The 18787-nt window shown below is 42.2% G+C and overlaps 1 protein-coding gene across 1 annotated transcript in view; it reads left to right on the top strand.

Annotated features, from left to right (window-relative positions):
- Nucleotides 1-18428, top strand: part of LOC126334921 (tyrosine-protein phosphatase non-receptor type 23-like) — a 168521-nt gene extending 150093 nt beyond the window's left edge. Inside the window, exons 4-6 of the mRNA XM_049997685.1 lie at nt 3917-4135; nt 14798-14911; nt 16700-18428. Of these exons, the coding sequence (XP_049853642.1) occupies nt 3917-4135; nt 14798-14911; nt 16700-16906 (540 nt within the window). The 3' untranslated portion in view covers nt 16907-18428. The remainder of the gene's footprint in view (nt 1-3916; nt 4136-14797; nt 14912-16699) is intronic.
- Nucleotides 18429-18787: the final 359 nt, after the last annotated feature.

Genomic DNA, 18787 nt, shown 5'->3' on the forward strand with positions numbered 1-18787 from the left:
ACGATTACAGTTTCAGACAAACTGGATAATTTATTTGTGAGCAAGAGCTTCACAAGCTGAGCAAGTTAATAACGCACTGGTCCACATCTCTCCTTCAAGCAAGCAGTTATTCCACTTGGTATCGATTGCTACAGTTGTCAGATATCCTCTTGAGGGATGTCGTGCCAAATTCTGTCCAGTTTTACGTTAGACCATCAAAATCTCGGGCTGAATGGAGGATCCTGCCCTTCAAGCTCCAAACGTTTTCAGTTGCCGACTACTGCGACCTTGCTATCCAGGGTAGAGTTTGGAATGCACGATGACAAGCGGTACAAACTCTCGCCGTGTGTGGGTGGACATTATCATGCTGAAATGTAAGCACAGAATGGCTTGCCATGAAGGACAGCAACACGGGGCATAGACGATCGTCAGCGAACTGCTGTTCTGTAATGGTGCCATGGATGACAGCCAAAGATGTCATCCATGAAAAGAAAAGGCATGCTAAACCATCACTCCCGGTTGTGGGGCCATATGGCGGGCGACAGCTAGGTTCGTATCCTGCCACTGTGTGGGGCGTCTCCATACACTTTTTGGCCTGGCATCTCATTGACTGGTGTAGAATTGTCTTTCGTGACGAGTCCCACTTCAATCTGAGCCCCAATGACTAGCAAAGACATGTCTGGAGACACTCCAGACAGTGGTGGAATACCAATCTGAATGTCACCTGCCTTACAGCCTGACAACCGGGACTGATGGTCTAGCATACCATTTTTTTTTCATAACAGGACCCCTTTGGCTGTTAATTCACAGCAACCTTACAGCACAGCAGTATGTCGACAATATTCTACGCCCTGTTTTGTTGCCCTTCATGGCAAGACTTCTTGGGCTTACATTTCAGTAAGATAATGCCTGTCTGCACACAGCGAGAGGTTCTACTGCTTCTTTCGTGCTTGCCAAACCCTGTCTTGGCCAGCAAGGTCGCCGAATATCTTCCCAATTGAGAACGTTTGGAGCATTATTGGCAGGGCCCTCCAACCAGCTCTGTATTTTGCCGGTCTAATGTGCCAATTGTGCAGAATTTGGCACAGTATCTCTAAGAAGGACATCAACAACTCTACCAATCAATGCTAAGCTGAATAACTGCTTGCATTACTGACTTGCTCAATTTGTGAAGCTCTTTCTCTTGAATAGATCATCCAATCTTTTTGAAATTGTAATCATTTGTATGTCGATACATGAACATTACATCAAACGATTTCTGTTCGATTAGGACAATTTCTTCATGGTGCGTCATTTTTTTGTCTTTGAGTGTATTTTAACATAATTTCAAATGTGTTAATATAACTAAGCAGTATGGAGTTTAGGGGAGGTGGTGGTGATGGGGGTGTTCTACACAAACAAAACAAATTGTAATAATTTTTAAAGGAAAGGAAAAACTATTTCTTCATCCTATTGTTTGGCGATATTGTGCACATACATATATGTTCATCTGGAATCCAGAAAGCACATGCTATTGTTCTACTACACTCTGCTGTATTGCTGGATCACAAATTTTTCAATTTATAATCCCAATCTACACTACTATACAACACTAAATTATGCAGAAGTACATTACACTACTGTGCTTGGTATCAGGCCAAAGCTAGGTACCTCATTTGTCTGAACATCTAGGCCCCAGCATGCTGAGGCACAACTCAGGATTCACAGGGGCTGTGTTTCTTTTCCACCAAAAGTTCAGAGATTTGGTGATGGCTGTCAGGATCTCAGGATATTCTTCCTCGTCCTCCTGAGACTCATCTCCTCACTGCTTCCGGAAGGTCATTGTAGAAGGATGTTCTGCCATGGCACATTTTACTGTCATGACGTATGGCCTCTTCTTGCTTGTCTCTCAACCATGTACGCTTGCAGTTCATAACCCGATATTCTAGAGTGTTCAATCTGTGGCACAGTTGTATTGTATTGTATTGAACTGGGGACCTAGAAATGGTGGAGAGGCTTTGTCCCTGCCGCAGCCCTTAGTGGTTCACAACCCAACACCAGGCTACAGCAGTCCACTCACCCCACCTCCACCCCACACCAAACCCATGGTTATTATGCAGTTCGGCCCCCAGTGGAACCCCTGGGAACCTCTCACACCAGACAAGTGTAACCCCAATGTTTGGGTGATAGAGTAATTATGGTGTATGCATACATGGAGAAAGTGTTTGTGCAGCAATTGCCGACATAATGTAACTGAGGCAGAATAAGGGGAACCAGCCCTCATTCGCCAAGGCAGATGGAAAAACGCCTTAAAAACCATCCACAGACTGGCCGGCACACCGAACTTTGACGCTAATCTGATGGGCGAATTCGTGCCAGGGACCGGAACGCCTTCCCATCAGGAAAGCAGTGCATTAAACCACACAGCTAATTAGGTGGGCTGTGCCACAGTTACTCATTCCTTATTGTGTTATAGGCCACTGTACTACCGGAAAAGTTGCTGTCCTGATCTGTAAAATCTTGTTAACGGTTCACTGCCAGACTATGGGGTTAAGGATGCCAATTGCTCCATATTTAAAAGTGTTTGTGGTGTGTTGCCATGTTTTTAAGTGGGTGGGATATAGGCCATGTCCCAACAGCTCCTTTGATCAGAAGGAAGTATGTTGTTCTGGATCTTTCCTTTATGTTAGGAATGAACTGGTAAGTTCTCCACCCTGTTTCTGCCCTGTCCCAGATTTCTTGCTATTCTTTATCAATGCATTCCTTTATTTCTTTATTCGATTTGCCTCTATTCATCCTTTCAGAGCTAGTATTGTGCACCTCTCTTTCATACAACTAGCTCCATAGGTAGGAATCCTAGTATCACCAGCAGCACCTCAGTTGGTTTTGTTCTATAAGTGCTTGTCAAGTGCAGGAGTACACTTCTCTGTGCTTGCTGTAGAGCCTGTGCTGTCCTTACCTTTCTGGCTTTATGCACCCAAACACTCAACCTGTAACCCTCAGCACCGATTAAGATCATGCTGTGAAACATTTTTATTGTACTTAATGGCAGCTGAAAACTCTGAGCAGTTGTTACTGTTTTGTTTAGGATTTTAACGCCTGTCTGGCAGACAGTATGCACGAAAGTTCTGCTTTTCATCAATGTTAATTCAAAGATACCTACATAAATGGATGATAATTTTATTTCTCCTCGTTCCTATTAATAAATTTCACATGTACTTTTTGTTTAGGTCCCTTCATCATAATTTTGTATGCATAACTACTAAATGAATTGTTACTGAAAAGGAGGCTAATTGATCCATATCTTTATGTGTCACTTCCTTTATTTTTTGCCCTACTTCTCTAACCTAGATTAGATGAGTGAAAACTAATTGAAAATTATTTTTATTGGCTGATCATTTATCTTCAGTATGTGCAAATGTAACTAATTTATATCGCTTCTTTATCGTTACATTCTACTTCAATGGCACTCTGTACAAATTTTAATCATGTAATAATAGACTATGATAACTACATTTTTCCTTTCAGCCTGTCAGGGAATTCCATGGTTATATTATATTACAGTGATGAATAGTACTGTAAACTATATATAAAGAAATTAAATACATTAGCTGCCAGTTGCCATTGATTTATATCAATGGGTCAAATTGAAAATTTGTGCTGGATTGGGGTTTGAGCCTGGGTCTTCTGCTTACTAGGCAGATGTGCTGACCACTACGCCATCTGGACACATGTCCGATCCTGATTCTGTACAAATTTTCAACTTGTCCCATTGATATAAATCAGTGACACCCACAATTAATGTCCTTTAATTCCTTCGTGTCTTGATTCATAGAGGCTGCAGGATCAAAATAATGTCTGTTATTTCAGACAAGTCAGGCTACAAATATGATTTAACAGCAACTTCAATGTTACTGTTGCATTATTACTTGTTATTGAGAGACAATTATGTACACAGGTGCTGGAAGGCGAGCCATCACCTGGTGCTGCTGCACCACCTCAGCAGTTGCAGGCTCGACCACAGCCTCAGCTGGCATACCAGCAGCAGCCACAACCACAACTGGCCTATCAGCCACAGCCACAACTGCGGCCTCAACCACAGCTGGCATACCAGCCCCAGCCACAGCCACAGGGGCAGCTTGCATACCGTCAGCCACAACAGCCAGCACTCTACCAGGTACTCTGCTGCCATCTATTCCAAAACAGCCAAAGCAAAATTTTAGAACTAATAATTCTACAGAAGCAACAACATTTATACAATACACCCAGTTCCTGAGATCAAAGAAGTGAGACATTTCACAATGGATGTTGGTTCATTGCTAACTCAAAATGGCCTGAGGCTGTTTACCAGCACACATTCCTGTTGAATCTCAAACATTATAAGACGAACCTAAATTGTCTTTCAGTCATTATCAGATGAGATAATTCAATTCTCTCGTATTACTGGAGGCCCATTATCTTTAGTATGTGTATGGGTGTCTTTTCTTGTAGCACATAAATACAGGTATTCCTAACAGAGTTTTTACTTCAACTGGATTTGTCCGATGAGCATTCCTTTCTCGGGAATAATGTCTCTGCTCTTCAAATATCTTCTTATTACTGTATACAGCAATGCTAGAGAACTCATTGTTGAAAAAGCGTTCCAGCAGTCCATTAGTGTTCTCTGTGGCACCTTCCATGCCTGGTAAGTGACTGACAATGTTTTGTCATTGAAAGTCAACATTTAATGGTGAACACACTTGACAATTTTGTACAAGTTTTTCTGCCTTGAACACATTTGTCAACATGATCATCACTATCACTGGAGTCCACTTCTTGCTCACTGATTGTGTTTTCTGTTCATGTTTCCACACCATCTTCTTCTACAGCCCTAAAAATGCCAAATTTATCACTGGATTCATCATCTTCCTCTATAGCTGGAATGCAGTGTGTACCTGTCACATACATTTTCCAAACTTTAGAACCTCTATGAGGCCTATTAACTGTTACCAACAGCTATTACTAACAAATATTAAAAACTACTAGATTAAATAAAAACAGAATATTTAACTTTAGTGTGGTGAAGATCACATGTAATCTAGTAAGTTCCGGTGATGCAACACTGGGAATGTCATGTCCTCTCCAACACTGTATTGTAACTAATTTGGTGTATGAAAATGAAGTCCCATGCTTCTTGACAGACCATAAGGGTACAATGCAAGAGACCCGCACCGCTGTACTACACAAGCTCCTAATGCAGGTGGTTTGCTGTTGCCTTCCTCTGACCGTAATGAAGATAAATTATGATGATGAAGACACCACAACAATACCCAGTTATATTGGGGCAGGTGAAAATCCCTGTCCCCACCGGGAATTGAACCCGGGATCCCACGCTCGGGACGCGAGAACATTACCACGAGACCAAGAGCTGCGGACTTAATTTGGTGTAGATGAGCAAAATTATGTGAATTTAGTTAACTGGAAGGTATATGGCGCCACTAGTCTGCCAGTGTGTCTGTTAAACAACAATGAGTAAATAGTGTGCCTGGCACTGTAAGATGCCATGTGATCACTCCAAGGTTAATTTGGGCTTCATCTCATGCCCTTAATACCCGTCACCATAATCTCTGTTAAATTTTGTTGCCTTTTAAAACTTCAAACATAGATTCTGTGAAGGAGAAAGCTCAAGACTACTAATGCCAGCCGCATACTTTTATATTTATTATAGGCTGACATATATTCATCTCTTCCTCCATAATTCCCTCTTAAAGCAGGCCTTTATCTAACATCTCATACTGACTTCCTTGTACTTGTATGATGAGCTGTCTCAAGTATTTCTTGCCCTCTTGGATTAATCCTTTATTGATGGCTTTTTGCACAAAGTCTCTTCAATTCCTATATTGTTACTACTGTCTTACCACATTTTTTTAAAATAGGTTTTTCATCCCTACCTATGTTATCTACAATGTTGTCTGCTTCCTCCATCCTCACATAACATATTCAAATTCCACCATCCTCATCAGACTCTGTTTCTCCCATGTCAATTTCCTTTTCTTCTCATTTCACCCCTGCGGTTGAAGATGTAACTATTTTGTTATCTGTGCCGTCACCTCATAGTATTTCTTTCCAATCATCTTCCGTTGAGTCATTTTCTAATTCCTCTTTGAACTCTAGCCTGTCTAAATACTCTTCACTGTCTGGCTCATCTTTCTCCAGTACTTTCCCTATTATCAACTTATCCTACAATATCTTCCAGTCCACCTGAAACCATATTGCATAATTCCTCTTCCCATTTAGCTAATGTCTCTTCTGGGCACTTATTTTCCGCCTGAGCCACATTATCAACTTTAATTGCATTCTCTCCCTGAGATCTGTTTTCCAGTGTATTGTTTACAGACTTGTGATTGATTTCCTTCTCCTCTTTCCCTATGATCAAATAGAATTTCAATGAGGGATTCCTAGACAACTTTTCTCCACTGTTTCTGTAAACATCAACAATTACTTGTTTAATTCATTCTGATTAACCCTTCTTCCTTCCTCTTCTAAATTCCCTGAAATATGTGTCTGTACATGTGTCCGGTTTCACATGACTCACAATAAATAAACTCACCCCAATTCTGATAGTTCTTTTTCTACTCAATTTTGACCTCCTACTTTTCTTTACCAGTACACACCACCAGTAAAACTTATTAGACTTCTTATTTTTGACCCTAGATGAGCCTTTTACTAATGTGGAGAGTTGTTTTACTGATAAATGCTAATTATATCCACCTCAATAATATCGTCGACCTCTTCCTCCTCTCATTCCTGTACACATCTAAACACATCTCATTCTAAAAATATTATCTGCTTTCTCTTCTCTGGGTCCCCCTACTATACCACATATCTATCTTATTATTAGACTCAAACATTGCTCAAAATCAAATTTCATTAGACTTACATACTTTTACACTTTTCTCGGTAACCTCTACTGTATGGAATAGATTAAACGTTTCTCACACATTGGCATATTTATATTATACACAATTCTAGACAATCTTGCAATGTATTCCTTCATGGAATAGCAGGAATTTTGTCAATACTCATACTGATGATTCTTGGAATCACAATCATTGCTCTCCGTATTGATCTTTTTCAACCAATATTTAGCCCTGAATTGCTTAATCAAGTCTCAGAATGTATTGCTCCCTCCTACTGCTTTAACTGCCCAATCTCAATACATTTAGAATCAAATTTGTAATCATGATTGGTAACCCCTTGATGCCAATTAGTGATACTCCGAGGATGGCTCCATCCCGTAGTACTATTTTCTAGTGATTCTACTTTTACCTGGATTCCAGAAGTATCTATCCTTAAACTGTTCTACCTGTTCCCCAAAGTTCCTGTCAACTTGCTTTATAGTCCCCTCCAGAACACTAGCCTCTTCCTTCCATAATTTCAGAACAAATTTTAGAAATCTCTTTCTCAAGATTTTCTTCCATTGCTTCCCAAAGGTTCATGATTTTGATGGTCAGTTTCTCATCTACCTCAGCTATCTGTCACGTTAAACTGACTCAGTTACATCTATTAGCTGATTAAACTTCTTTTTAAAAGATTTGACTTTCTTGCTGACTATCTCAATTTTCACCTCAAAATCCGTTAATCCATTTTCGTGGCAACAAATTCCTTCAAGAAGTCTAAGCCTCTTCATAGATTCCCCCATCTCTACTCTCTCCTTATAGATTAAGGTCTGCCTTTAGAAACCTGGTATTACCTTGCATTGTATTATCTAATACTCGTTGCAGCATTACATTTGTGTCCATGTACCAATGATTACCTCAGTCTGACTTTCATCTAAATAATCTGGTTCATCTTTGACTTCTGCTGTACCCTCTGGCCTCTCCTTCTTCACTCCCATTCAACCTGATCTCCACGCACAATGACAGAACAGCAACAACGAAAGACAATTCTTAACTTCTTGCAAGAACTCAAGCCCACACTTACAAAATAATAACAGAAGTGTTGTAACTGCGACTGGGATGGTCGCGGGGTTAAAATGACAAAAGTGTGGTGGGACCCGCGGAGAGGCCCGAAAACAACAACACTATGGGAGAGGATGGACACGACCAATGAAGGACAGAATGAACAACAACAAGATTGAACAACGGAGTCACAGGATACCTAACAAGCACGTCTACTCATATACAGAACAAGTAAGTAAGCTGTCTAACGCGAGGGGATGTGTCCACAGATGTACGCGAGATTAGATGACTGGCTGAGTGAAAGGTAGGCGCTTAAGTACTCTATCGGGGGTGCCGCTATTGGCTGCTGGAACCAAGTGTTCCACTGTGGCGCCCACACCCTAAAAGCGGGCCAGGAGGCGCACACCGCCACAGCTTATGATGCGACGGTGCAGAGACCTCTAGAAGTCTTCGACATCCATGACAAATGGTGCGGAATCAAATTCTGCGGCACGCGGTACCAGATCCCTCCCCCCTGAAACTTGCACATAGGGGCAGAAACGCCCGAGACGGTGCCGAGGTGGGTGGCAGACCCAGGGTAAAACGCTACGAGGGCCGGGAGTCGGGGTGGGAGGAGGATGGCATCAGCAAATGGAGCACAGTCTGCGGCTGCTGCCTATGAAGAAGCTCTTCTGGACTGCGTCTATCAATTGGCGTAGTGCGATAGGTGCTCAAAAACAGAGTAAGGGCAACATGGTTGGAGATGTGTTGACTGCCTTAGTCAGCTGGTATTTAAAAGTGCGGGCAAGCCTCTCCGCCGCGCCATTGGACGAAGGGTGGAAAGGGGGGCTACGGATATGTTTGATACCGTTGGCCTGACAGAAGTCGTGGAAAGAGGATGCCTTGAATTGGGGACCATTATCGGAGACCAATGTGTATGGCAGGCCCTCAATGGTGAGAACCTGGGCCAGGGCCGTGAGTGTAGCCTCTGTGGTGGTGGATGCTATGCGGACATGTGGGTATTTGGAGTAGACGTCAATGATGAGTAACCACTTGGACCCCAAAAAAGGGCCCGCAAAATCGATATGGATGCGATCCCAGGGCTGGCAAGGCACAGGCTATGGTGCAAACAACTGAGAGGAGCTTGCCTGGTGACACGCACAGACAGTGCACCCATGGACCAAGCACTCAATATTGCCATCGATGCCAGGCCAATACACATGCCTGTGAGCCAAAACTTTCATACAGGACATACCCCAGTGCCTGCGGTGTAACAAACCGAGCACCTGAAGCCACAATTCTGGAGGGATGACCACTCGGTGGGCATCTGACTCCGTGGCCAACAGAAGGACATCATCAACCACGGAGAGCCTGTGGGTCAGGTGGCGCCAGGGGCTGAAATTGGACTGCATCCGACGAGTAACATAGGACGGCCGTCCATGGACCACATAGTTGAGAACCTACCGTAAGACTGGATCGCGGCGGGTAGCTGCAGCAATTTGAGCACCCATAAGAGGCATACCGTCTAGCGCATTCTGGTGGGCGGAATCAATTTGAAAGCAGAGGATCTCCTGCTGGTCAAAGGCAGGATCGAAGCCTGCTGGGAGACGTGACAAAGTGTCCGCATTAGCATGGTGGGTGGTGGTCTTATACCGGATGGTGTAAGTGTAATTATGTAAAAACAATGCCTAGTGCTGGAGATGCTGAGCCGTCCACTCTGGAAGGTGAGAGTGAGGTCTGAAAAGTGGAACCAAGGGTTTATGGTCCGCCTGGAGGGTGAACATTGCCTAAAGAGATAGCTGTGAAATTTTTGGACGGCGAACACGATCGCCAGGGCCTCCTTTTCAATCTGGGAGTAGTTCTGTTGAGCTGGGGTCAAAGTCTTCGAGGCATAAGCGATGGGCTGTTCGGAGCCATCGGCATCCTGGTGCGCGACGACAGCCCCAATGCTGTATGCCAACACATCGGCTGCCACAACCAAGGGGTGGTCCGAAGAAAAGGGAGTAAGGCAAGGGAGCAGACTTAAGCATTGCCTTTAAACGGAGAAAAGCCTGGTCACAGGCTGAAGACCAAACAAAAGGTGCCCCTATGCGACGCAAGTGATTGAGGGGTTGAGCAATGGAGGCAGCCTGGGGCAAGAACATTTAGTAATAAGTAACCTTGCTCCCAAACACCTGAAGTTCAGATAAATCCTTGGGACGAGGAAGGGCCTCAATGGCCGCAACATTATGACCCAAAGGGCAAATGCCATCTTTGCTAAGTTAGTGGCCTACGTATTCCACTTCCAGTTGAAAAAAACAACACCTGTCCACCCGATAGCATAAACCAGCAGACTGCAGAGCGTGAAATAAAGTGCTGAGGTTTTGCAAATGTTACTGGCGGGAACGCCTGGTGACCAGGATGTCATCTAGATCATTCACACTGGCAGGGGTAGGCTGTGTAAGCTGCTCCAGGAATCGCTGGAAAATGGTCGGCGCCCAAGAGACACCAAAGGGAAGGCGCTTGTACTTATACAATCTGAAAGGCATGTTGATAACCATGTTCTGAGATTCGGCATCCAAAGGCAAATAGTGGTATGCCTCAGCCAGGTTAATCTTAGAAAAATACTCTCTCCTGGCAAGCTTGGCAAGAAGGTCTTCCTGTTGGGGAATGGGGTAAGTGTCAACAAGGGACTGAGCATTGACTGTAGCGCCAAAGTCCCCACACAGCCGAAAGGACCCAATGGATTTCCGTATGACCACCAGTGGTGTCGCCCATGCACTGTAAGTTAGAGGCTCCAGCACGCCTGGAGCCAATCAAGTTTCTGCTTGACCGCTGGCCGCAAGGCCACCGGAAGGGGCCAGGCCCGCAAAAAGCGAGGCTGTGCATCCGGCCATAGGGTGATGTGCACCTGAAAGCCAGAAGCACATCCGAGATCTGGTGCAAACAATGACGCAAAAGCGGAGCACAGATCGTCCAAGTCCTGAAATGGAACAGTGGTGGAAACGACCTTAACTTCGTCATTAATTGTAAAGCCAAACAGTTGAAATGTATCGAGGCCAAAAATATATGAAGCCAATGGATGGTCGACGACAAAGAGGGTAAGGAGCCGGGGAACATGCTTGTACATCGCCTGGACAACAAACTGCCCACGAAGGGGAATGGAACCATCTCTGTAGGCGACCAAATGGCGAGAGAGAGGCGACAACGCAGGAGAGCCCAGCCGGGTATACGTCGCCATATTAATCAGTGAGACGGTGGCCCCAGTGTCGACCTGAAAACTGACATCCTCTGTGAAAATGCGGAGTGTGAGGAAAAGCTTCTGCACTGATGGGTTATCCTGTGGGACGACTGACTGCAGAGCATGGACAGTATCTGGAGGCCCAGGAGGGGCAGGACTGGAGTGAGTCGAGCGACTACAACAAATCAATTGGATGTGGCCCTCCTTGTTACACAACAAGCACGTTTTACAACAGTGGGGACAGTCAGCCTACAAATGGGCAGTAAAGCACTGTGGTGCCGCGTGACCGGTGACGAGGGGCGACCGAAGGCGCCCGATGCCATAGAAACGTCAGACAATGAGGAGTCCCGATGGCGCTGGCCTCTGTCGGCCAGGCCACGTCGACGGCGCGAGGGCGGAACCTGCTGTGACACCACGATTGCTGCCACCTGTGGTCGTGCCATAAGAGGCTCGTTAGCCACTTGAGCATTTCCAAAGGATTGGGCAATGCGGAGAATCTCTTCCAAGTAGGGGTTGTCGAGTTTCAACGCTGCAGTATGGACCTCAGGATCAAGAGCCAGCTGAACCACCACATCTCGGATCAGGGAGTCTGCATACGAAGCCTTACACTGCTGACTGGTGCACGTAAAATCGCATTGACAGCTGAGACCCTGCAAGTCCGTGACCCAGGAACGATACGATTGACCACGCTGTTTATGGTACTGGTGGAACTCCAGCCGGGAGGTGACCACATGGTAGCGTTGGGAGTAATAGTTTGTCAGCAAAAGGCAGATCTCCTGGAAAGAGAGAGCCACAGGATCTGACAACGAAGCCAACTTGCGGAGAAGAAAGATCGTGTCTGGAGAGGCCCAAGACAAAAACAATGATCGCCGCAAGGAGTCGTCCATGGCATGACATGCCGTGAAATATTGTTTTAGCCAATGTAAGTAGGTTTCCCAGTCCTCTTTAGTGTAATTAAAGGGTGGAAACGGCGGTGGACGTGGGAAAGCATCGGACACCCGAGGACTACGAAGCTGTTGCGGTAACGTGTACCTGGCATCGACTTTGTCCATTAGCAACTGCCGCGACTTCTGTAAGATGTCTAACTGGAGCTGCTGCTGCATGAGCTGCTTCTGTTGCTCCAGCAGACAGACCAACTTCGCCTCCATACCAACAACGACCACCATTTACCTCGCTGCCAAGATGTAACTGCGACCGGGACGGTCGCAAGGTTGAAATGACAGAAGTGCGGCGGGACCTGTGAAGAGACCTGCGAACAACGACACAATAGGAGAGGATGGACACGACCAAGAAGGACAGAATGAACAACAACAAGATCGAACAAAGGAGTCACAGGAAACCTAACAAACACGTCTACTCGTACACAGAACAAGTAAGTAAGCTGTCTAACGCGAGGTGATGTGTCCACAGACGTATGTGAGATTAGACTGGCTGGCTGAGCGAGAGGCAGGTGCTTAATTACTCTATCAGGGGCGCTGCTATTGGCCGTTGGAACCACGTGTTCCACTGTAGTGCCCTCACACTAAAAGCGGGCCAGGAGGTGTGCGCCGTCACAGCTTATGGCGCGATGGTGCAAAGACCTCTAGAGGTCTTCGACATCCATGACGTCTGGTGCGGATTCATATTCCGCGACGTGCAGTACCAGAAAAAGGAATGACAGCTTTTACTGCTTACATTACTACTGAAAGAAATGCTACTGAGAATAAGTTTGGCTCCAGCAGCAAGCCTCAACACAGGTGTAATTGTTCAAGTGAATGACCATTACTACAGTTGCATGTATTTATGATGTCCAGTTACTTGAAGTCATCTTGGTTCTGCTCTCCATGCAGTGATATCAAGTTGTGCATTACTTGCTCTCATCTTGAACCCTGCTCAGCGTTTGATCACAAAAGTACCAATGTTTTGAGTCTGCAATGTTTACGTCATTGGCAAAAGAAAAATACATAATTCAACAAATCAGTTATGAATATTGTATTCCCCTGAATCATCAGAAACAGTTCTCAACCAGTGTTAGGCCTACATACATAATGACCACTGTTAGATGGTGACACAGCAAGCTCATACATTTATAGTTTGTTCCACAATATGGTAGCAATGTCGCATTAAATTGCCACCAGCTTTACAGTTGTGACTCTACCCTATACAGCCTAGGAATTATGAGATAACATATCTCTTGTCTCTGCCTGGAGTCTCCAAAATTGGCAGTAGAAGTCTCACCAATAACGGCGGTTGGAAGTGGTGTGTTGGGCACCAAGATGCATTGTGGCACCTCACTCATGTATAGTCTCTTATCATGCGACTGTCTCTCTGAACGCATTTTTGTTCAAATAAGGGAACAAAAAGAAGTTGTTTAGTAAGAAATCAGCTGAGTATGGAAAAGAGATATGAATTAAAAGTTTTTACCTCATCAAATTTTTTATGTTCTGTATGACAGCCGGTATTGTCTTGATGATGCATGATATCACATTTACAGTTGTGTTTGCTGATTTCATCAATCTCTGGTAAACAAACTGTTATATACCGTGTGCCCGACCGAGACTCGAACTTGGGACCTTTGCCTTTCGCGGGCAAGTGCTCTACCATCTGAACTACCGAAGCGAAAGGCAAAGGTCTCGAGTTCGAGTCTCGGTCGGTCACACAGTTTTAATCTGCCAGGAAGTTTCATATCAGCGCACACTCCGCTGCAGAGTGAAAATCTCATTCTGTTTTATACCACTGGTCATGACAATGTCTTATGTAACCAAATAAACAAGCAATGATTATCTTCCAAGGTCATCATGAATGATCCACTTTAGTTGGGTCCCTTTTGTGTTGGCTGCTGCTTGATTTCTGGCTTATATGAATATATCCAAGTTAAATTTCCTGTTAAAATTTTGTATATGGGTTTTGCCTTTTCTTGGTTGAATTTTTTGGCCATCTGTTTACATCAATAGACACAACCACATTTTTGAGCTAGTGCAAAATCTATCAGAAACAGGTCTTTTTGTCTAAATGATCACACAAAATTGATTATATTGCAGTCTTCTATACTTCTAAGAGTGCATCTATTTCATAGTAAACCACATGCCAATCCTTTTCAACCATTTGCTCTGAAGGTGACTACCAAACAATAAATGAAGCGAATCAAGGCATTGTTGTTACTTAGAACATGGTAAGAAATCATCCAATTAAAAGTTTTACATGGAATTTCCATTTTCTTTACACCGTACTACTTCTTTAAATGGTCACAGTAAACAAACTACTTAGCCAATTCCTGAATTGTCAATGTTTTTAACAACAACAAATGACACATTTTAAAACAATAGTAGTGCCACATCTCAATAGCATCATCTAGTGGTTGACTGCAAAAAGGTAAAAAGTGATCTTCATATGTCATTTTAACCCTACATTTTTATTTTATGACTAGTATAAGTTAAGACGCATGATTACTGTACAAACTTTTTATAAAGTCTCTGTGACAAAGTGGTGACTTAACTGCTAACTACAAGTAGCTGACCAGTGTGATACCTTAGGTTCTGTTTTATTGTAGGAAACTTGAAAACGAGTGCTGGAGATCCGAAACCACTAGCGATACATTTTAATATCCATGTGGACTTGGTGCTGCAAACTATAGACTGATCACTTGCTGTTACTCTTGTGTCATCATGGAAATATTACAAGGACGTAAAAAGTAGCTCATGCTTCTTGCTTTGTTCCACAGACAGCAGCTGCAACACCAAGGCCTCCACCGTCTCCAGCAGCTTACCAACCAGCTGTACGTGCACAACCTCTGCCGTACCCACAGCCTGTGCAGCATGCACAGCCTCCATATCAGGTAATCTCCTGGAATACACACGCTTTACATATTTAAATGCCATCTGTGTCTCCTGTTCAGTCAGCAACTTTATAAAAACTTCTTAAGATAATATAGATGATGAATATCTTGTCTGCATAGATTCATTATATTAATATTAAGCTCCGATGAAACAATTTTCCTACTGGCAACACCCAAAGCGGACAAAGATTTCTAAATGCCATTTTGAATTTTAAGAACTAGTTTGGAATTTCATGTGGTCTGTACCTTGCAGCACGATTCTGTTTACAACGAAAGACGTACAAACTGTGATACAATGCACTGCAATGACAAATTGTTTAATCACTTTACTACAAACTGCATGGTGCCAATATATCCTTGGTTAATATTTATTTAAACACAATAACACAGTGCCATCATTGCGTCCAAGGGAGTACTGAATTACATTTGTTTTATACATCTGGAAAGGAACAGAAACACAGTGATCACAGCTAGAGTAAGGAATCTACTTAGTTTCTTTGTTATATTAGTATGAAGTTACCAACATGTGTTTTAAACATTGCTTCAAAGAAATTATACCATCAAATAAAGGGCATAAATGTGTCTGGGACAATCTTATAACAGAAATAAATTCTATGAAAATCAGCCTTTGCAGCCCCTCTAAAATTTTATGGAAATATTTTCCTAGTCATTCCTAATAAGACGTTTGTTCTTAAATATCATAATGCTTTGCTAAGAAAAGAATCTTAACACTAATGTCTCACTACATGAAGCACTGGTTGACAACTAGGTTTGGCACTCAAGTGCCTCAGATTATGAATCCTCTGTGTACAGCCTACCCGAGTTCCATTTATACATTAACCTCTTGATCTTGCCAACATAGTCCTTTACCCCACTGCAGATGATGACACACAACATATGCCTGTCCTGGCACAAAATCACTCTGTGCAGAACCAACAACTTTTCTTGCCATCCTATCAATTTCATTAAAAGAGAAGATTCACATCACAATAAAATGGCCAACTACTATTTTATATCTCTACTTTACCCTTTCTTTAAAGGTTCACCAATTATGTTTCATGCAGAATTATAACTTTTCAGGAAAGATTAAAAATGATGGTCACATTCTCGGTCTCATTCCCAAATTACAGAATGTACCAAGTTTCCACAATATTTTGTGTACTGTGTACAGATGGTTATCAAAGTAATGGGTACATCTGAATATACAAGACTGATATATTTTCAGGCCAACTTTAGTCTGTAGTACAGCTGTGATTCATGCACAATAGTTGTATACAACTTGTTAATATTACTTTCACGAGTTTTGTTCATTCTTTATTTGGTGCAGAAACTAGTCTCATAAGTGAAGACGGTACAGGAGATAAGCACCTGATAACTCATTTAAATGCACATAATGATGCTTTGTAAGGGTCCAATCACCTGACTAAATAGAGGAAAAAAGGTCTAAACATCTTTGTTACATGCAACAAAGAATAAACTAGTAATCATCACTTATCAAAAATTTAGTCTTTTGTTTTATGACAATATGATGTACATTCATTGAATTGTTAAATGATCATGATATTCAGAGCCTAATTATATTTCGTTATATATCTGTACAAAGCTTTCTAGTGGATTGAGCCCATTTGAAGACGGTAACTACTTGCCAAAACTGGTAATGTAAATATTTTTTATAAGTGTGATGTAATGAATTATCATACAAATAATGATTACATATTTCCTGTTGGTAATATGTCAGTTTTTAAAAAGATATGAGGGATATTCCGAATTTATTTTTACACTTGACAGGTCCAAGTAACCCCACGTCCAGCACCTGCTGCTCCCCAGGGCAGTTTGGGCCTCTTCCGCTCAACTGCTCCAGCTACATTTCCACAGCAGCAGCACCAACAACAGGCACCACAACTACAGCAGACACCCATAGAGGAACCGCAGGAGGAACAGGACAATGGTCCTCACAGTTTTGGACAGGGATACTCGTTTGAGTTTCAGGGATAAGTGATGGGTTGTTAACAGTCTGACATTATATTGAAGTGCAACATATGTGTTTGTGTGTGTTTGTGTGTGTGTCTGTTTGTGTTTGTGTGCACATGCGTGCATGAATTAACATGTGTGTCTGCTTGTATATGTACATGGATTTGTCCAAGTGGAAAAATGGGACATAAATTTCAAAATTGTGTCTATTTGTTCACCTGGCTGGAATGGAAAATACCGTAACTCATATTTTAAATTTTATGATGTTATCCTGTTTAATTAAATATCACATTACTTACATAAATTATGTTATCAGTGTTTTATTCATTGTAATATCAGTATAGTACTGATAAATCCATTCTGCAGCAGCTATTGTAATATTTTTCTTATGAAATGACAGAATACATCTCTTCGCCATTTTCTAAATTTGGCTCCAGAAATATTTATAGAAACAAGATCCTCTAATATTTTGGAAGTGACAAACCTTCTAATGTCTGGAAGGAACATGTGCAACTAACACTTAGCAGTGATCCATTTGCATACTTCTTATGCTCATGTACTGAAAAACAAGTTACTCAACATTCTGACCCTTAAAAACAAAGTGAATTTTCTTCTTAGAATGATGAGTAAACTATATTTAAACAGCAGATTGTCACATTTAACAGTAGACTGTTAGATTTTAGCTACAGGATTAAGTCCTTTGGAGGAAAAGAAAGAACACACACACACACACACACACACACACACACAGAGCCACTTTCATCTCTGTTGGCAGTCTAATATTAAATGTGCCATTGTTGAACTCTGCCTCTATCTCGTGATTAACAGTCTATTCTAAAACTCATACTGTTATTTCATCCTGGATCTTTCATTGTTGAATCCCAAGTATTTGCCATTTTGCATCATGAAATAAATGTAGACACAGAATGATGGCCAGAAAGACACTTCACTATCAGCTCATTGTCAATCACTCACAGAACTATACAAAATTTGTTCATTTGAAAGCTAGACGATACCAGAATGAAGTTGTTGATCCCTCTGCTGTGATCTCACCTATATGGAGGAGTCAGTCTTTCCCACAGTTGGATGTAGACTGTCTCTCTTATTACTTAATGTCCAAATCAAAATAATTTCATTCAACTGCCTCAAATCTTCCAAACTGCTTTTTTAACAGAGAATTGTGTTTCTGTTGCTCCCAGCCACTCATTAAGGAGAACCTCCCCTCCTTTATTAATTTCTCATCATTGTTGTATATGTCAATGAGTCAATCAGTTAATTCGGATTTACTGTGTATGTGAGAAAAAAAAGTACTCTAAATGAAAATGTTATTGTGTCCCTTATCATTTATTACATTATAAGTTATGTACATTGTATTTCATTACATCATTGTGTTAACTGAATGGTACATTGTATGGAAAACTCATAGCCTTGACTTTTATGGCTAATGACCAGTGGCTAAGGCAGTTTTAAAATGAAAGGCAATTTTACCTTCAGACAATGTGCAATAAATACATGAGTAAACATTAAACGAGAAGCTTAACAACAACATTAAATTTTTAACACTTAAGTGCTTGATTTTCGAAGATATTAAGTTATATGATAGCTGTGGATTTCCCATATACGATAAGCAACGTTATCTTACTTGAAATGACACACATTGTTTTTTGGGAAGGACTGATCAATGTTGAACCTACTTTCAGCCCCTGATCAGAATTGTCAAAAAAATGTGATAACATTAGTTACTGTGAGCACAGGTAAGGCAAGAGGCAGACAAAGGCTGTTTGGTGCATCAAAGAACATTTATTAGCAATTTAGAATTTATATTGTTGTTCTTTGGATATTTAGTTAGTTACGAGTTGAGTTTCAACAAAGAGACTTTCTAGAAACTTGTATTCGTGAGTTTCT

Source organism: Schistocerca gregaria, chromosome 1 (assembly GCF_023897955.1).
Source record: "Schistocerca gregaria isolate iqSchGreg1 chromosome 1, iqSchGreg1.2, whole genome shotgun sequence".
Taxonomy (NCBI): Eukaryota; Metazoa; Arthropoda; class Insecta; order Orthoptera; family Acrididae; genus Schistocerca; species Schistocerca gregaria.